General features: G+C 41.7%; 2 protein-coding genes across 8 annotated transcripts in view; one reads left to right on the plus strand and one right to left on the minus strand.

Annotated features, from left to right (window-relative positions):
- The window catches only part of Focad (focadhesin), a 300913-nt gene extending 284126 nt beyond the window's left edge, over nucleotides 1-16787 (plus strand). For all 3 annotated transcript variants that reach the window (XM_006975965.4, XM_015994914.3, XM_042271395.2), the window contains 8 exons: nucleotides 1080-1195; nucleotides 5164-5424; nucleotides 6099-6188; nucleotides 8699-8876; nucleotides 10554-10651; nucleotides 12613-12864; nucleotides 14455-14530; nucleotides 16401-16787. In XM_006975965.4, the coding sequence (XP_006976027.1) occupies nucleotides 1080-1195; nucleotides 5164-5424; nucleotides 6099-6188; nucleotides 8699-8876; nucleotides 10554-10651; nucleotides 12613-12864; nucleotides 14455-14530; nucleotides 16401-16474 (1145 nt within the window). In that variant the 3' untranslated portion in view covers nucleotides 16475-16787. The remainder of the gene's footprint in view (nucleotides 1-1079; nucleotides 1196-5163; nucleotides 5425-6098; nucleotides 6189-8698; nucleotides 8877-10553; nucleotides 10652-12612; nucleotides 12865-14454; nucleotides 14531-16400) is intronic.
- Nucleotides 1201-20900, minus strand: part of Hacd4 (3-hydroxyacyl-CoA dehydratase 4) — a 44673-nt gene continuing 24973 nt past the window's right edge. For 2 of the 5 annotated variants that reach the window (XM_006975964.4, XM_076564489.1), the window contains one exon: nucleotides 16888-20620. In XM_006975964.4, coding sequence (XP_006976026.1) covers nucleotides 20538-20620 — 83 coding nt within the window. In that variant the 3' untranslated portion in view covers nucleotides 16888-20537. Of the gene's footprint in view, nucleotides 1278-12897; nucleotides 13159-16887; nucleotides 20621-20900 lie in introns of those variants that run through there. The other 3 variants (XM_076564487.1, XM_076564488.1, XM_076564486.1) reach the window with 3 other exon arrangements.

Consider the following 20900-nt stretch of genomic DNA (forward strand, 5'->3'; position numbering starts at 1 on the left):
TAAGTCTTATAGTCTTTAAAAAGATTCAAACAGTTTAAAAGTTCAAAGTCTTTAAGAAATATTCAAAGTCTCTTAACTGTGCATTCCTGTTATACTAAAAACAAAGTAAATATTTTCTTACTCCTAAAGTGATGAACCAGGGTGTAAAAGCAATCACACTTAAACAGAGCCAGAGTCCATCCGTGTACCTACAAATCTGTTAGCTCAGTGTGTGACATCTGGAATTCACTCATATCTTATGTACTCCAGAAAGTTTGGGCAGTCTTATTTATTTATCTGTATCTGTATCTATATACATATACATATAATATATACATATACATACATATATATATACATATAATATACACATATATATATATATATATATATATATATATATATATATATATATCAATCACTGAAGAAACTCAAGGCAGAAACCTGGAGTCAGGAAGAACAAAAATCCAAAAATCGAGACCTGGAGGAATACTGCTTCCTGGCCTTTTTCCCCATGGCTCACTCGGTCTGCATTCTGATGCCACCCAGGGTAATCTTCCCAAGGATGACACTGTCCAGTTAGCTGGGCCCACCCACATAAATCATCAATCAAGAAAATGCCCCACAGACTTGCCTACAGGCCAACTTGTAAGAGACAGTTTCTCAGCTGAGGGTTCCTCTTGTCATGTAACCCTGGTTTGTGTCAGGTTGGCAAAGAATTAACTGGCACACCAGACAGCAATTCCCTATGTGCTGAACACATACTGGAGAAGAGGTAGGGAGAGGCACTGGGAGATTTGTGGCTAGCATTTTCTCCTATTTTTAAATAGTATTTGAGTGTCCAGATTTCTCTAGATGTTATCAGAGAAATTTCCTCAGGCAGTTTAAAGCCCGTGGCAGTCCCAAGAGTTAGAACTGACTCCACTGGACACATTCTTTGCCTCTTTGAGCAAAAACTCTCGAACCACTTGGTTGAACGAATTCTGTTATGTGCGAAAGTGACCCAAGTAGATGGCTTGATTCAGGCATTGAATCCTGACTTTGAGTCAGGGGGCTGAGCACTGTATTCCAGAAAGTATTTTTTCTTTCTTGTCTTCCAGGTGAGGAGATCCAGCAGCTGTGCCTTGAGATTGCTGTGACTCAGGCGTCGTCCTCGCAGAGCGCGGCCGCACTGCTGGGCTTGTGGGTGATGCCGCCACTGCTCCATGGTCTGAGTGTAGGTTGTCCTTCCAGATGTTAAGTGTAGTTGGTCGGGTGGCTCTTCTCGGGGATGGCCGCACTCACCTGGAGTGTGGTCACTGAGTCAGGAGTAGAAAAACAAAAGCTTACCAATACTTGATCTGGCCAGCAGCCTAGAAGATGATATGGCTCTAATCCTACCCTTACTTTTTTTTCATTATTTTAAATTTTTTTTAACTGCCACTATTACTAAAGTGGAGAAATGATGGTCATAGATACTAACATTACTTTTGGAACAGTTTGCTTGATAATATAGTATGGCTATTAAGAGAAAGACAAATCCATTTGTGCTGAACACCTCTTGTATGTATCCCTTCCTCCCTTTCTTGGAGTAGGGTACAATTAAGGTGAATCTTGAAAGCCTGGTAGGATCTGGGTCAGCATTCAAAGAGAGACACTGGGGAGGGAGTTAGAGAAATGTACATCTCTGCTTGAGTATTCAGCATGAGCAAACTAATGAAGTAGAAGGGACCCTTTCATTTTGTGTTTGTAAGCATGTTCCAGACATTGGCCAAAGGTGCATAAAAATAGAGTGTTTAGAGACATATAGTAAGGAAGAATTTTGAGTCTATCTGCTGCAGAATAAAAGAGATATTCCATAATTTCCTAAAGCTCTAACTTGATTGTCAGTACATGATCATCATGTTGAGTTCTATCTGTGATCTGGCTTTAGTTTTCTCAAGTAGTACAAGGTTCTCTTACAGCCTCAGTGTCTTGGCTTTAGTTCTGAGTGCATTGTTTTTGTGTGTAGTCTTTCTTACTCCCCGTGAGGGTCTTCAGGTGAAGATGTGTGTTATTGAAGTTTGCACTTTTTTCTCTATCACCGTTACTCCCATTGTACTCCAGTGGTTTCCATCTAGCTGTCACTTGCTGTGTGCCTGGTTCTTGCTAGCACTCAATCCACGTTATAGACATCAGTTTTAATGTCTAATGTCTCTGGCAGCTCATTTTAAAAGTTAGCATTATTGAGGTATAATTTATATATCCTAAAAGTGGCTAGTTTAGTGGTAAACTTTGGTGAGTTTTAGTACATCTCCATGAATATTCACATCACTCAACATAATTAAAAATTGGGGCCATTTTTAGTAAGTCTGTAATCTGAGACTTAAGCTACCAATAATGTACTATCTATAATTTTGCCTGTGTGTAATAGTGTATATTATATATATATAACATATATAATATATATATACGTACATACATATTTATGTGTGTACAGGTGCACGGGATATGTAGAGTATGTGGGGGTGGAGGTCAAAAGTCAATGTTGCCCATCTTCTTTAATTGCATTCCTCTTATTTTTGAGACCAGGTCTGTCACTGAACCTGGAGCTCTCTAATTTGGCTAAACTGACCAGCAAGCCTCAGGATCCTATTCTCTGTTTCCCCAGCACTGGGATTACAGGAAAACTACCATGCTTTTTCCATGGGTGTTCGAGATTGAACGTGCGTACACAACAAGCACTTTACCAACTGAGGCCTCTCCTCAGACCCTAGTTTTGTCCTTTGTAGGAGACCAGCTCCGACCTTTCAAAGGGTTCTTGGGGGCAGGGGTGAGGAATGAAGAAGTATTAGATAGAAATATAGTTCTAGATGGAGAGAAAGACAGAGACACGGGACAGCTTTGGGAGGGCCCTGAGTCAATACTCAGTTGCCTCGACTTTATTCATGATGGGATTTTTATACACCAGCAAGGGGAGGGGCAAAAGACCTCCCCCTTTCAAGGTTGAGGTGTAAAGTACCAACAAGTGTAGACCCTTCAAAACACCTGGTAACCACACCCTTGGCCAAATCATCCCGTTATGTAGTGCTGCTGGGTAAAGCAAGCTCAGACTTTCTGACCTTGAGTAGCCTTACTAGGGAGCCTCTGTGGGCCGCCACAGTCCTTCTTTTCCTCTTCCATTATTTCATTAGTTCTTTGAGAACTTTGTACTATGTGCTGTGATCTCATTAAACCCCTCCCCAACTCTTTCATATCTACCTCCTTCACTACTGACCTAGCTTTATGGCCCTTTTCATTTTTCTTTTTAGTCCATCAAGAGAAATTTATGCTGCCCAGATACTCTTGGGTGTATGACTCTCCACTGGAGTAGAGTATCCCTACCAGGAGTCACATTCATAAAGAAAGCTGACTCTTTCCAGAAGCTGTCAGTTACCAATGGCTCCTAAGCTAGGGATGGGGCTTTCTTCCCATCTCTCCTCTCCTCTCCTCTCCATGCTGGGATTTGGTCTTACCTGAACTTATGCAGGCAGGTCTTGTGAATGCTGTCACAATTCCTGTGAGTTGATATATGCAGCTACCCTGTACATTTAAACTTCACATAAATTTTAGGAATTCTTTAGCACAGAATCCTATTATGAAGCTTTGGTCCCAGGAAGTTTGTTTTGTTATTTCTACTTTATAGACTGATATACTGATACATGTGTTTTGAGCAAAGTTTGCATAAGGTGATACATGGGAAGCTAGTATATGACTGACTCCAAAGCTCTGTGCCATGAACTCTTTCTTCCCATTTAATCGAGTGTCTAACAGCCTATTCTGTTGACCTTAGAATTTTCTTTACATTCCTGTAGGTCTGCCGTTTCTGATTTAGAGCTATTCAGCTCTTGGCATCTGTTTTGGTTGTGGATGTATGTTGTTAATCATTGTTAAAATGATCTGAGCTGGAATAGTCTTGAAGATGTGCTCTATAGAAAACCCATGCCACCTTAATGGACCTGTTGGAAAGATTTTACTTTTTTTCCCTAGCCGACTTCTTCTAGACTTGTTCATTAGTATCAAACTTGTGTATCTAAGAATGTTTAAATGCATGTGACAGCTAATAGTACTGCCTCATCTTGCCTTTCATGTACGCTGAGATGCCCTGGTCAGGCCCACATGCTCAGTGGGTGGCTCTTCGATCAGAAGTGGCCCAGCACGCCAGTTCCGCTTATTGCTTCCCTGTTGTTCCTCAGAAGAATATAATAATATCAGATGCTTTGTTCTATTGATTTTTCAGAAGATGAGCTTCCCACCTTTGGCCTCCACACATACATCCACACACTTGCATGTGTACCCGCACACATGCATACATACAGTGCACGCAAACCACAGAAACAACCAAAGAACCTGAAGCGCAGCTATGACATACTTTCAGAAGTAGCATTTTATTCCTGTCTCTGAAAAGATCTAAGGTTTAAGTTAAGCAGAATAGTTGAGCGGATTGACAGCTTCTCTTGCTGGAGAATTCAGTTTTAAAACTGAATCGGAGGAGCTGGGGAAATGGATCAGTCGGTAAAATGTTTGCAGTGTAAGCATAAGGACCTAAGTTTGGATCTCCAGCTCTCCAGCATCCATATAAAGGGTGGGTGTGTTGTGTGTGTGAAACAGTAGTGCTGGGGAAATGGAGACAGGGATCCATGAAGCTCATTGGCCGGCCAGCCTATTCAACTCTGTGTTTGGTGAGAAACCCTGTCTCAAACAATAAGATGGAGGTGATTGAAGAAGACACCTTCAGTTGACTACTAGCTTCCTTGAACTCTCCAGCACACACCTGCACACATGGACACCAGCACCCCTGTATGTGTGCAGACACATATACAAACACCACATACAGAAACGCCAAAACAAATAGAAAAGATTAGAATAGCAACTGTCACGTACGTTCAGAAGTAGCATTTTGTTCCCATCTCAGAAAGGGTTTAAGCTATTTGACGATTCAGTTGAGTGGACTGACAGAACCTACATGTACACGTGAGTCACCCTGGATCAGAAGTAACTGAAACAGCTACAAACGTAAGAGTAGGTGACCCTTTGGACTGGGAAGCCATGGGAAAAATAAGGGAGAAGAAGTAACCCACAGTTTTCAATCTGTCTTCTCTCCAACTCAGTGATGACCTAGAGCCTCGGAGCACCACAAACTCAGACTGACTTGTTTATGTCTGGCCTCTTCCGTTTCTCTTCCAGCTGAGTATCAAGAAATACCTCCTGGTGTCTATGCCTCTGTGGGTAAAGCACGTCTCCGATGAACAGATCCAAGGTTTTGTTGAGAACCTAATGGTGGCAGTTTTTAAAGCAGCTTCCCCACCTAGCCATCCCGAGTTGTGCCCAAGTGCCTTGCAGGGTCTGAGCCAGGCCATGAAACTGCCCAGCCCTTCCCACCACCTCTGGAGTCTGCTCTGTGATGCTACGGGGAGAATTTTTGACCTTCTGCCAAATAGGATTCGGGTAAAGCACAAAAATATTTACATTCCTGACATTTTATGCTGGGGCTTCCTTAAAGTCATTCTGGCAAAGCAGGCTGGGAATGTTGGAGGAATATGGGTGGGAAGACGAGCAAGAAACAACCACATTCTTCACTAGGAGTGTGTGTTTCCAGGATCTAAACGGAGGTTGAGAAGTCGGACCAAAGTTTTGAGCAAGCTTAGAGATGAGTTAACCAGTGCTGTACCAGCTGCCTGCCAGAGACGAGTGAGCCCAGAAATCCTACACAGTGCACCTTGACGACACTGTCTTATTTATCATATCTGTCCTAAGTTATCACTTTATTATCACTTATTCATCACTATCTTACTTATCACTTTCTACCCTATGGCCTCATACGGCCCTTCCCCTCCCACTACGAACCTCTACACTGAAGTTTCACAAGGTTCACATCTGCATAGAATAATGGACTTCTGATAGGGAGGGAAAAGTACAGCCAAGCAAACACACAGAACAATGGAGAAGACATTTTTCCATTGTGAAAAGACTGACCGTGTGTTTTGGTCTGGTAGCATTAGAATCTCATCAGCAACTGTTACTGGGGATAAACAAGTCTAATAAATTCATCAGAATATTAATAGACTTGATATTATTGTCTCACATTGTATTTTGACATGTTTGAGATTTGTCTTTGTCAGAGAAGTGATCTCGAGCTGTACATCAGTGTAGCCAAGTGCCTCTCGGAGATGACGGATGAAGGTGCCAACCAGCTTTCCCAGATTACCCAGGTAACAATGTGTCCATCTATGCATATTTTCACTATTGAGGCAGAGATTCCACTTGAAGAGTTGTTTACAATATCTTTTTGGCTGAATGTGGTTTTACATCAAACTTGTTACTGGATAACTTTAGGGAGCTGACTTTTTCCTTCACTTGGCAGATCTGGTAGCCAGCCTGGTGTTGTGATCGGTGTTTAATGCATACTATCTAGATGGATAGATGGATAAATAACTTGTTAACACAATTTCTTACACTTTGTCAAGTATATTTTAGTTATCCATTGGCAGAAATAAGAATAGGACAATGTCTTCAAGGTAATACCCACAAAATGAGAATATTCTAATATTTTGACCAAAGAACTTGCTGGTATGTTGAAAGCATAAACAAATAGTTCTTTTCTCACCACTTCTTCATTTCATTTTATTTTATTTATTTTTTTAGTACCTGCTACTGGCCTTCTGTAATGCAGAAGGTGGTCATTTGAAAAATAAGTACTGTTAGTCCTGACAAAATTGACAAGTAGCCTCCAGACCCAGTCACATAATGAAGTAAATACAGAATGCTTTGTGAAGTTGGAGTTCCAAGTAATCATCAAATACTTTGGCATAAATACAATCCAATTGGTGTACTCATTTGAACAGAACCTTTCATACCATGTAGTACCATAAGCCCCTCATCCCCAGTTGCTGGCAATTTTTATCATGTCCTTGTCAGGTTTGCTTATTCCGTTGGGTCCTTGAATATTTGCGTCACATAGCAGTGGTTTTCAACCTGGGGTCTCTGGGCCTGGTGCTGATTAGAAATGGGAATTCTCAAGTCCCACTTGAGACCATGGGACCAAGCAGTCTATATTTGGATAGTCTCTCCAACCAGGCAATTTTGGCACATTCTAGGGTTGAGAACCACTATTACAGAGTGTTTGGCTCCAGCACTTTGGAGATTAGCTTATTTTAAACAGAGAGAAGCAGTTCAGGGAAGTGGTAAGAGTGAGTCTAGATTTTTACTGCTGTTGAGTGAGATCCAGATTTGCAGCTTGTGAACAGTGTGATCTTGGTCAAGTTTTATAACCTCTTGGTTTCCCTGTCTGTAAAATGGGTATAATAGCACCTGCCTCTTAGGGTTGTCTGGAGAGTTAGATGACCTAGTCCATAATAAGTACTTGGAACAGTACCAGCTCAAAGCAAGAACTCAGTAATTACTTAGCACCACATTCTTCCTTGATTTTGCACCAAAAGTCAAAAACTGGTAGTATCTTCAAAATAATTTGCAGTTCTCCAGAACCATGCCAAGGAAGTTTGCCTACTCTGACGTTAAAATCCATTGGTTTGTTTTGAATGTCAGCTCTTTGATAGATATGATTTCCTAATACCATACACTGGTCATTTGGAAAATGCTGGCTTGTCAAGTTTTGAAGGCCTTCCAAATGTTGGCATATTTTATTATATAATATTAAACCATCGTATTTGTTGTGATCCTCAGAAGTCTTATTCGAAAAGCAGTCTACACACTGGGGGGGTTGTCAAGCTCAAAAAAGTAGACAAATTTTTTTCTGAAAATCTAATTTTTATTAGATGATATAAATTTAATTATTGGCAACAAATATTATGAAGTGTTTGTCTTGGTGTGATGGGCTCATTTCTTTAAGTTTTTGATAAAAAAGTCTGTATAACAGGCAGTTAAAATAGCCATAGTTGTCATCATTCTTTTAAGGAAGTAGTGTCCCATATGTAGAACAATCTTAGTTCTCAACTCCACCTTATCAGTGGTTTTCCTTGACACAACTATGAAGCTTGGATACACAGCTGAATCCTTATACATATTTCCCTGGCTTGTTTTTATTGTTTATATTAAGTATAACTGCATCTCAATTTATTTGTTTGTTTTATGTGTAAAGGTGTTTTATCTGCATGTATATCTGTATATTATGTGCATGCCTGGTGCCCATGGAGGTCAGAAGACAGTGTCAGATCCCCTAGGGCTGGAGTTATAGATGGTTATAAACCACCATATACGTGTTAGGAATTGCACTGTTGTCCTGGAAGAGTAGCAAATGCTTTTAACCACTGAGCCATCTCTCTTGTCCCTTATAAATGGATTTTAAAAAAATTAAGTGGCATTAAAAATGCAGTGGATACTAAAATAGTTTGTTGGACTTAGAAAATAGTCTTGACCTCACAGAACCTTTCAAAGGGTATTGGGATCCCCAGGATTCTGGGTCAGATTTTGAAAACTCCTGCACTAAATATATATTAAGTGTTTAGACTGGTATTTGGAACAAGGTGAGCATAGCATGTGTTATGTTATTACTATGTGTGCTTACTTGCCAACCTCCGAACATATTCATAGTTTTCATGAAAAACAAATGTGGCGTTGCGGACTTCTGTTGCATGTACAGGCAGCTACAGGAAGTGGATAGCTTTAGTGCTTGGGGAAATCGCATCAAACTTCCTGTTCCTGATTGCCTTTGCCTTGCAGTTCTGTTGATCACTAATGACTGGACAATCCCCCCCACACACAGGACAACCTAGAAAAGGCTGCCTTTGTCCGACTGTACTTAGTCTCTCAAGGACGACTCCCCTTGATGAGCCTCACTGATCTGATCACTGCCGCTCTGCAGCACCAGGAGAAAGAGGCTCTGGCCTGGATGATTCTGCACAGCTTATACCAGGCACGCATTGTGAGCCATGCCAACACAGGTGAGGACACAAACAGTGGCCTGCTGTCTCTCTCCAATTGCACATGTCTCCTCAACTTAAAAGCTAACTTGTGTGCCCGGGGTTCATGATGTGAAATTCCAAGATAATCAATAATAATATTATGGATCAAAAAAAAAAAAAAAAACAAACACTAGTTTGTTTGCTGATGTGGGTCTGGTCTTACCCCAGATGAATGAATAGTGCCTTCAATGGATGGTAAGCTGTAGCTCACACCATCTATTTCTTGGATATAGGAATGAGTTCTTTGGAGGATTTTTATATTATTTTTGTTCCTCTAGACTAAGTCCTCAACCTGTGGGTTGCAACCCCTTTAAGGGGGTCGAATGCCCCTTTCACAGGGGCCCCATATCAGATATCCTGCATATCAGATGTTTATATTACAATTCATAACCATATCAAAATGACAGTCATGAAGTAACAGTGAAAATAATTTTATAGCTGGAGGTCACCACAACATGAGGAACTGTATTCCAGGGTTACAGCATTAGGAAGGTGGAGAATCACTGCTCTAGACGCTCATGGATACACACACTAAGTTAGAACCACTGCTCTAGATCCTCATGGATACAAACACTGAGTTAGAACCACTGCTCTAGACCCTCATGGATATAAACACTGTTAGAACCACTGCTCTAGACCCTCATGGATACAAACACTGAGTTAGAACCACTGCTCTAGACCTTCATGGATACAGACACTGAGTAGAACCACTGCTCTAGACCCTCATGGATACAGACACTAACTTAGAACCACTGCTCTAGACTCTCATGGGTACAAGAACCACTGCTCTAGACCCTCATGGATACAAACACTGAGTTAGAACCACTGTTCTAGACCCTCATGGATACAAACACTGAGTTAGAACCACTGCTCTAGACCCTCATGGAGACAGACACTAAGTTAGAACCACTGCTCTAGACCCTCATGGATACAAGAACCACTGCTCTAGACTCTCATGGATACAAGAACCACTGCTCTAGACCCTCATGGATACAAACACTGAGTTAGAACCACTGTTCTAGACCCTCATGGATACAAACACTGAGTTAGAACCACTGCTCTAGACCCTCATGGAGACAGACACTAAGTTAGAACCACTGCTCTAGACCCTCATGGATACAAGAACCACTGCTCTAGACCCTCATGGATACAAGAACCACTGCTCTAGACCCTCATGGATACAAACACTGAGTTAGAACCACTGCTCTAGACTCTCATGGGTACAAACACTCAGTTGCTTCTGTCAGTTTTACTTTAGTTTTCCAAACACACAGATGGAAATTGATTCTGCCACCCCAAAACCATTTTCTATCATCAGGCAGATGACAGACTTCTGATTACTCTGCTGTATTGAGCACAGGAAAGCACAGGAGGACTGTATAACAGCTAACTACCGAGATCCAGCATGACTTCCTAGTGTCTGTCCAGATCTCTCCTGATGTGTTCAGTTTTCAGAGAAAAGCCTCCAATAAGTGTGTTCTATCACTACCAGGCAAGGGGGGCTTAAAGAAGGATTCATTTAAACATAAAGGCTAAAATAGTGTAAAAACTGTATCGTGGGCAGTGACATCTCAAGGACTGCATCTTAAAGCTGTCTAAGGGATTCTGAGCCCTCGTCCTGCTTCAGTTGTGACGGCTATTGCTGATCTGTTTCAGGTGTGTTGAAGAGACTGGAGTGGCTCTTGGAGCTGATGGGTTATATGAGAACCCTTGCCTACCAGCCAGCATCTGTTCAGAGTGTGGCTCTTGATGAGGTACATCGAGAAGCGGTGGGCTTACCTGAAAATGTAAAATGTACCATTTCTTTCCCAGAAGAAGACTCCATGGCCGTCTTTACTGCTGTAACAAATGCCCGAGGTCATCGGCTCACAAAGTGAAAACATTCGTTTGGTTTGCACTTTGGGAGTTCTAGCCCAGGATCCACTGATCCCACAGCTTTGGACCTGTGCTGAAGTGACAGGTCATGGAAGGAGTATGTTGCTGAGCCAGATCTAAGACCCATAGTTCTTTTTGGATCAACCTCTCCTGTCCATACCCCCCCCCAAAAAAAAATCTCCCCCTAGCTACTACCTTCTGTAAGGTCTACGGCTTTCCAGTAGTGTCACTCTGGGGACTGCGCCTGGAAGCCATGGCCCTTGGGGTGATCCGAGATCCAAAAGCAAACACACTCTCACAGTGTTTCTTCTTTTTATTGTGAGAAATACTGGCAATGACTCTTGCTGTGGTTCCGGAGATTCGCAGGACTGTCTTTTGAGGATTTTCCCCCTCAAGACAGGGTTTCACTGTGTAGCCCTGGATGTCCTGGAACTCACTCTGTAGACTAGCCTGGCCCTGAACTCAGAGATCCACCAGCCTCTGTCTCTGAAGTGATGAGTCTAAAGGCATGCACCACCACCATACCCTGGCAAGAAATACTTTTAACAAAACATGTTCTTTGATGCACAGGACTCCAAGAACATTAGGTAGAGAGCGAACCTTGGGTCCTCATACAGAATGTGTGGAAATGTCAGGCTCAGGCCTCTTCTCTGGCTCACATGTAACTAAAAATGCCTAGAAGGAAGAGATTCCTGAAGTGTGTGCAGATCACATGTGTGCCAACACCTGCATGTGACACGTGGAGAGGGTTCTCGTCATATCTGCACTGTGACTTATAATATCCCCAAGGAAAAGGCCTCTTGTAATGGGTAGTTGTAAAAACACCCAATAATACAAACACAGTTCTTGCCTACTTTTTTTTTCTTAATTTTCTTCATAGGCATTCTTCCTGGTTGAGTATAATTTTCATAGCCTGATACATTCTTTGAAATCCTGTACCATTTGTCTGAAGAGTTGTGTGTCTTTTTGCAGTTATTAATTTTTTTGTTTGTTTTGCTTGAGACGGGGTTTCTCTGTGTAGCCCTAGCTCTCCTGGAACTCTCTTTGTAGACCAGGCTGACCTCGAAACTCATAGAAATCTGTCTGCCTCTGCCTCCCAAGTGCTGAGATTAAAGGCATGTGCCACCTGAAGTTGTTAAATTTTTAATTCATCACTTAGGATCTTAAGAGACTGAAAAATACTTTTTTAAAAACCTTTTTCAACTAATGCAATCTCTTTTTTTTTTCTGACTTCCTGAGCTTTTATTAACTTTGTTTTCTTACCAAAATCCCAAATCACTTAGCATGCAAATTAGCTGGAAAAAGTATAATTGAAATCACAGTAATTCAGCATCTTGATAGTGTCTCCATTACCATGTCTAAAATCTTTTACAAGTATCTAATGGAGTCTGAAGGATGGCTGGATTCCAGACAGAATTTTTTTTATGCCTAAAGATAAACTTTTTATTGTTCAAAAATAAAATCAGATGTTTCATATTTTTAAAAATCAGTTTTGTCCATATAACAAATACCTTTCTTAGTTTATCTCTTTAAAATGCCAGCAAAAGAAGAGTATTTAGATCTTGATATGATTAAGAATAAATTTTATTTCTCTTGAAATATTGGAGGAATAATCCAGCCTCACAGAAGGGAGAATCAGGAACCTTCTCAAGCGCAGTGGTGGCCAGGCTCCTCAGTCAGCCTGGAACTGAGTTTGCCCTTCATATAGTTCCTCTTCTGGGGCAGCAGGAGTGGGAAGAGGCGGGAAGACGGCCTTGCATCATGGTGGAGGCTGTGCTTGTGAACTTGTGCCACTTTTAATAGAACCTATGATCTCATGCTGCTTCTACTTTCTTAACAGGCTTTGGACTTCTTGCTGCTGATATTTGCAGCTGCAGTGGTGGCGTGGGCAGACCATGAGGCCCCACTTCTCCTTGGCCTCAGTGCCAGTTGGTTGCCATGGCATCGGGAGAACGGGTCTGGTGGGCCAGCAGCAGCCTTGCTTGGCAAGAGTCCTATGCATAGAGTCACCGTGCAAGAGGTTCTCACTCTCCTTCCCAGTAGCATGCTATTGCTGCTACAGAAAGAGCCATGGAAAGAACAGACCCAGAAGGTGAGGGGTGGCAGCCACCTGTTTAGCAGGGCAGGCAACCTTTTGTCTCCAGCAGTTGCTGCTGTGGGATGGAAGTGGGAATTAAACGAAGATTGGCTCACACCAAAGGCTTTCATACTCAGCCCCGAGCATCGCTCTTATGCCATGTCCTGGAGGTTGAGGCCCGCCCAGGTGCATGGTATCTATTGTCTGGAAACAGCACTGACAGCAGCAGCAGCTCATTTATGGTGAGGGTGCAGCAGAGATAAAGCTTGTATCTTCGTTCACTTATCGAGGGCACATGTGCTCTTGATCCTGGGTGGAAGGGATACATTTTACCAAGTCAGGACACGTAGGCAGACAAACTCAAGATTCGGGATGGTATGCTGTGTGGGATATGAGGTGAGAAGTAAGAGAGGGACATGGGCTCATGTCCAGGGGTGGCTCAGAGAATGTTCCAGAAGAAGTGTAGGTCTAGAGTCTTACTGTAACACAGTAAAGGGTCCACCTGGCTTACTCTATCCCACAGAGCCACTATGTGTACCTGGAGTGGCTGGCCTGTTCTAGTGCTTGAGCAGGGTTCTGTTACAGCCGCAAACCATCACCCCTGACCTCAGGAAAGCCCATGTCATAGGAGGCTCTTTGGGGTTAGTCCTCAAGCGTGCAAACTTAGCAAAACACATGGAAATATTGTCTCCTCTACTTGGCTTTATCCGGCTCCATCCTGTCTTTAATATAGCCGATTGGAAGATTCTTCTTTGAATCCCATGTCATCAAAACTGGATTTGTATGATGTTGAAAGCTTTAAACTAATAATGTGTTGCTTTTTCTTGAGGTATGAAGATTAATCCTTAAAAACATTCTGAGCCGTGAACCCGGCTTAGCTACACCTAACTCCACTGACCATCTCAGCTGAAGGGCCTTTCCCAATTAAGTCAGATAAGGATTAGGAGGCCGTAGCAAGCTTTGCATTTTCTGTTCAGCTTTTAACCCAAATAAATGTAGTCTCTTCTGTTATTTCCAGACTGAGACACTGTTCACTTTGGATATGGGATTGACATCTTAAATTGATTATATATTTGTAGTGACTATTAATCTACTAGTAAGTTATTAAACACTCAGGAAGGAAAATTTATGAGCCTATTATCCTTGACCAGAATGCATATGGAACCAGTGAGAGGTAGCGTGATACAGAGAAAATAGCCTTGCAGCCAGGTATAGCTAGGCTCAAATATTGACCCTGCTGTTCAGAGGGATGTGACTTGGGCAAGGTCACTGACCTCTCTGAGCCTCTCAGGGTGACTAGAGACAATGATAAACTAAAGTCTTCCAGGCCCATGTCCAGCTTACTCTGTCTGCACTAGGTCTTCGTGTATTCACTAGGGGAAGTGGGTTAGACTTCGTAAGGCCTTTTGATTTGGGAGTCATGTCACCTCTGCAACCCTCCACCCTTTAATGTTCTTCTAACACCCACCTCACTTCGACTTCTCCAGCCTCAGCAGGAATTGCTAAAAGGCTGTTGCCCTTCTCCTGTATGCAGGCCCAAGAGACTGGCTGAGCTCATGCTGATGGTGGGATTTACTTCACTGACAATGTTCTTTTTCACCCTAGTTCATTGACTGGCTATTTAGTGTCATGGAAATTCCTAATGAAGCCTTTGCAGCAAAGTCCAAGGATCTTTTGAAAGGTATTACTTCATGCTTTATGCCTAACAGGGGGTAAAACCACCCATTGGTGGCTGTGATGTGGAAGAGCAGAATTGGACACATGGTTTCAAAAAGTGTCCCTAATGTGGCATTGCAAATCAGAAAAATGGATTAAAAAGGAGGACCAGTGCCTTTAAACTTCACTTTTAGAGAAATAGTATTAGGTATTTTATTATAATAGTAAAATAATTAAAATTTGCAAAATTATGAAAAGTAAAAATACCGCAAACAGAAATTCAAACAGAGTTCTGGAGACAGTTTTGATGGTTTCCCTAAGTTTTTCTCCATCCTGTGTATGAGGACTCTTTTAGCATATTTGTAATGTGAAGCTACTGGAAAAGTACACATAGACAGCTCTGATTTCACATGTTTTATGTTTTAACATTATTTTAAATCCTAGAACACATTCTCATACTAGCTTCCAGTAATAGTTGATGCTGCTGAGTTGATATTTTGCCATGGGAACTAGTCATTGCCCATGCTATCAAGCACTTCCAGAGTTTTTGTGGTTTCATACTTCTCCATGGACTGGCACACTGTGACTGTAGGAAACCCCAAATGTGGAAGATCTTCCTGAAAGTTTTGTAGAGTCTTAAACTCAGATATGATGTTTGTGTGATTTGGCCCTTGGCCTCATGACTTGAAATAGCTTGTACTTGTCATGCATGTCCTGGGACTCAGGGTTCTGAAGCCAGTGGCTACTGCAGTGTCCTTTGCATGTCATAAGACATTGATTGCACTGAGAACTGCCATTCTACAGGCCAGCCCTGTGATGATTTATCTATCTTGGAGTCATAGTATGATACATGTTTTACTTTAAAGAAGGTGTAATATTTTTGTTACTAAACAGCCAAGAATTCTGGTGAATGAGAAGCATGTAGATGCCTGAATGTGATTCTAATACAGCACAGAGCTTCACTGGGAATCAGGGCTGTGATTAAGATATTTTCACTTTATCCATTTCTAGGGACTTGCTGATAAGACTCTATTTGTGTGCTGCAGGGAGTTTGGGCTGGTGATTGTTTCAAACATGTGCTATCTTCAGTTCCAAAGCTAACAACTGATATCAATAAAGAAAACAATCACTTGGCTTAAGGAATCACACCTTTACTAGATTACAGTGTCATTGGCTTCCTAGAATGACCTGGGCTCCCTACATTCCTTCACATTCTTTTATTTGACATAATATCTGAATATATTCATATTTTAGACTAAGACAAGAAATATGTAATAGTTACTAAAAGATATTATTTAGAATTTCTAAAAGATATTATTCAGAATTTCTCTACTTTAAATTTCTCCTTGGGTCATATATCACAGTAGGAAATACATGCATTACAGACACATGTCCAAATAAAATTTAGTGTGGTACACTTGCATCCTTGAGCACAAGAACTCAGCCTTATTATAGGTGTGGAGTTTTCTCTTTAATTAAGCATTTAATGGAGTTAATCATGTTCATGTATAAAAGAACACAAATTTAAAGTAAATTATTACAGAGGGAATATACTCATGTAAATAGTAATGGCATTAAGAAAAACAGTATCACTAGCATGTCAAACATCATAGTTCTGCAAATTTTCCTATTTACAGATTTATAGGATAACTTTCAAAAAAGAAAAAAAAAACACCAACTACTTTTGCAACCTGTAAAACCTGTGGGGGTTTTCTTTGGGGGGCGGGGCTGCTGTTGAAATTCTAAATTCTGCTAAGATGTGGGAATCATGAGTTTTGAAGACTAGTCAAGTAGGGAAGTGCCAAGCTCTGTTTTGACTCCTTTTTGATCAAAATGACCTTTTCAGCACAGCTCTGTCAAGTGCATCTGTATGCTCTGTGTTCTTGTCCTCTTAGCCACCCTGCTGTCCTTGAGAGTTCTCCCAGAGTTTAAGAAGAAAGCTGTATGGACCAGAGCGTATGGCTGGTGACATTCTCAGGAACCAGCAGCATCCCCCGCTGAATGAGGCAGACCAGAAAAACAGAAGTTTTCCATGACTGGTGTCTGAGATTGCTGAGAATTGATCCTCCCAGTTAGTGGTCATGGGAAGGTGGCTCCATACTGACATCTCAACTTGTGTGTGGCCAGGAAAGGGGTACATTACTTGGGTACCCGGGTATTTGAAACTGAAATAAGAACATGCCTTCTTTATGTCCTGAGTTCATTGTAAAAAATTTTCTTTTCTTTGTGAAAACTGAATTATATTTTCTCTCCTTTAAATTCTAGTAAAATAATCTTGTGAAGTTTGTGCAATGTGACTTTTATTTTTAAGTGTGTGGGGAGATATTGCCAGTGAAAGCAAACTGTAGAGGTGACAAGGGTATGATGAAGCCACAGAAGAAGTCAGTGAGTTAGACAAATTTTATTCCTGTTGATAAAACACAAGAGAACTGCTAGGCACATTCAGATTGTGAGGCGTGACACTGACTGGTACCCAGGTTAGGTTCATCAGCGATAGTTATAATTCCTGTGCTTGGATGTCATGAGTGCAAGAAAAAGTTATCCGATTCACAGTCGCCGCAAAGGAGACTTAATTCACATCAATGTTGATCTGATGGATCCCATGATGCTGTGATCTGTTCCTCTGGAGACTGTGCCTCCTACTTGGCAAGGTGTCTGCCAGCAACCTCAAAGGTAAAGAAAGGTTCTTTTCCCCACAGGCATGAGAGAAGCAGCACTGGGAGGACCCCAGAAACCATGTGGGTCTCTGAACAGTATCTGGTCCTTGGCAGGTGGGATACACTCGGTGACCAGGCCTAAGTCACAGAGGAGGCAGCCCCAAGCAAACTCTCTGAACTGAGTTTCCCCAGGAGAAAGATGATAGGATGCTAGACAAGCAAAAAAGGATCAATATCTCCTCCATAGATCAGTTTTTTTTTTTATAAGTACAGCTCATTTTACCAGAATGATTCGTGGCCTAACGGTTTGTGATAGTATCACAATTTCAGCTACTGCCATGATGAGAGACTCGGGCAGCATTTTAACTTTGATGCTCACTAATTATCATGACTTCAACTGGGGCTCAGTCATATAAATGTACAAACAGGGAATCATTAGGAAGAAAAGCCGTGATACTGATGTCAGGTGCTTTTTGTATCTGCCACACAGACAGTGCCTGGTGCTTCACAAACACCATAGAACTTCTACTGCTAACAGGGGGCACTTATCTTCTTGTCCCAAAGTGTACCTGGCAAGTTCATAGCAACACTACTAATTGTATTTTCCAGATATATAATTTCTTTACAAGTTGGACTACAAGGAAATAAGTTTCAGCCAAGCGAGAAAGAGGTGGTAGCAATTTACAGCAGCTTTTTTTTTTCATCCTCTGTGTGCTATTGTATACTCCCTACCATCTAGAAACTGAAAGTCATCTAGCATTTGCTGTTGGGTGCCAGACCATGAGTACACTAGACTTTTCATTTGACTTAGCTTGTTTGAAGTCTTGAACAGTACTGTAGGGGGCATTGTTTTCTATTTTAAAATGGAACAAAAATATTTAATAAGTGGGAGAGTTTTACCTGAAACTAAGGTCCTAGAGCCTAAGATCCAAAGCCTTTTCTACTGCATCAGACACCTTGGCTCCCACTCTAACGTGCAGATCTGCTAAGAGAAGCACCAGGCCTTTGGCACTGGGAAGCTTGGGACTAGTGTAGCAAACCAAGTTTGTCTGCATGCATTAAAGAGCTCTAGATTCCAGAGTACCTTGGAAATACAGGAGACAATGAGCCCTGAAGAGGAAGTGGGCACTGGAGACATCATGAATCAGCAACTAAACATTTGCTGATGCCCAAGGAAAGGGAGAATCTGCCTAGACTTCAGATTTCAGATTTCCCATGGCTTTTCAACCTAATTTCTTCTCAAACCTGGTATTTCCTCCTGTCCTTCACGAGAAAACAGAAGCTTACAAAAAGAAGGAAATAAAGTAATCCTCAGCCCTCTTAACTAGTTCTTTCTGCTTTGAGCAGTCATGGATGGAAGTCATGTGGTTTTCTGCTGATTGGACCTCTAAGGATTCCAAATTAGTGACTCTAAAAAGTAAACTCAAAGGTATACCAGTGAAATAATAACCTGCCCCTGGTTAGCTGTATGACCCCCATATAAGAGTTACATTGTTCCACCAAGATACTCCGCTCTCCCCACTTTTACACAAGCAAGCTGCTGCTGCTTTTTTAGACCATGTTTTGAACTACATAAGGAAGTCTTTATTTCAAGTCCTCTCTTGTCAGATCTTGAAAACACAAGTTGCCAAGACAAATAGTATTTGGGGATGCACCCGGGTAGGGTTAAAGCTACATTGTGCCTTAAGGAAGTATCCAAACACAGATTGGATTTGAAAAGTATGCATTTGGCAAAGATGTGGGTATCTGTGCAATTATCTAAAATCATGTTACAGTAATAATGTAATAACTCCATGGTAACCAAGGGGCTGCAGAAAACATCTTATGATGAATTACTAGATGTTAACTTCCTTTGGAATGGAAGTATTTGGAGGTGGGCTTTGGGAAGTAAGTAGGGGTGCAGAGGGAGCTTTTCTGAAAATTAGTGAGTTCACAAGAAGGGACTTGGGAGAAGTGCTTTCTTTCTCTACCATGTGGGCACACAGCAAGGAGGTATCCCTCTGTATCTCACACTCAAGAATCAACTGTCACTTGCTATCTTGGTATTGAGCTTTTTGATTTACAGAATCACTCAATTTAATAGTACTTTGTTGCAGCAATCCAAACTAAGAGAGCAGTGGATAGCAAGAGGTGAGGCACCACTGTACTCAGAACGTAAATGTGGAGAAGCAGCTTTGAAGTTAAGTAGAAGATGGAAGAGTTTTAAGATGCTGATATCATCTTTTAGGGTTTGATAAAAGTGATTGTGGTCAGAGCTGAGGAAGAAAGGACATCTGGAGTGGAAGCCTTGTTTTCTTAGAGAACTCATCATCATACAAATTAGGGCTGATAAGTTGCCCCTATGTGACTTAGGGGCACCTTTGATTCACCCTTCCCTGGTCTTAGAAAATAATATATATGTGTACATATATGTGTGTGTGTGTGTATGTATATACATATACACATATACATATACATACACACACACATATATATATACACACACACACACACACACACACGTGTGTGTGTGTGTGTGTGTGTGTGTGTGTGTGTGTGTGTGTGTCTCCAAAGAGCTCAAGGGGCCATTCTGTCAAGTTCTAAGAAGTCCAACTGTCTTCCTATCTCTATTAACTACAGCTCAGAATAACAGTGTTCCTGCTAGAGTAGCTGATCAGATCTACAGTTCACATCTACCCTAACTAACCTTACTGAATTGGCTAGCATCTTGCTTTTGGACATCCAAGCCTCCAGAACTGTAAAACATAGATTTCTATAGTTTTGCAACCAAGTCCTATGGGAGGGGATTGCACTTTGTGATATAGCAGTGGCCTGAGCTAAGTCACAGAAGATGTTTGATAGGCATCTAAATATATGTAATGTTCAAGGTGATTGGCTCCAAGGGCAGGGGCATTTGTCTGCAGAGTATCTAAGTAGATGTAATGTTCAAGGTGATTGGTTCTAAGGGTGGGGGCATTTGTCAATAGAGTATGTTATCCTAGAATTAAAGAGGATACTTGACAGCATTCCTGTCCTATAAATCTGCTAGTTGTTATTACAGAAGTTCATCAGTTGGTTTCTCGAGTCTATTGAACTTACTCCACTGAATCTATTTCTCATTTACTTTACACGAAAACATTCAGACTTCACGCAGTATAAATGTAACCTGTGTGAAGTCCCACAGCCTTGGTGTAGCAAAGGTGTGCTGTGCCTGTTGAAGATTTGTTCATACAGCACAGTAGATGTGGAACAGAATGTGCAGGGCCTGCAATAATCCATGTAATAGATTGTTGTTAAGTTCTCTGTTCTTTGACTCTAGCATACACAGTGTTGTGTTGGCTGCAGGCTGACCCACCAGCCCATCTTCTCTTTTGTGCGATGGGCAGGGATGCTGCCTCACATTTTCTTCGGTTTGGCAGAAATGACTCTGAGGACATCTTTTCTTTCTGTGTAAAGATGGCTGTAGGTGAAATACATACCTACGGTGCAAAGGAAAGTGAGGTTGGTTAACCATGTCTTTGAAAAGATCTGTGGTTTGAGGACCCAGGGAGAGGGCCGCCTGAGTTGTAGGAGCAGCAGCTGTAAGGGATGCTCAAGCAAAGCACACGAGGAACTGTGCAGCTTTTACATGGAAAGGGAATGCAAGCACACGCTTCTGTCCGACTCACTCTGCCCCTCCCGTCCCCCACCTCGGCAGCTTTCTTCACAACCCCTAAACTGTCGTCTTCTTTATTCGGATGCGCTATTCTTACACTTGGG

Source organism: Peromyscus maniculatus, chromosome 2 (assembly GCF_049852395.1).
Source record: "Peromyscus maniculatus bairdii isolate BWxNUB_F1_BW_parent chromosome 2, HU_Pman_BW_mat_3.1, whole genome shotgun sequence".
Lineage (NCBI taxonomy): Eukaryota > Metazoa > Chordata > Mammalia > Rodentia > Cricetidae > Peromyscus > Peromyscus maniculatus.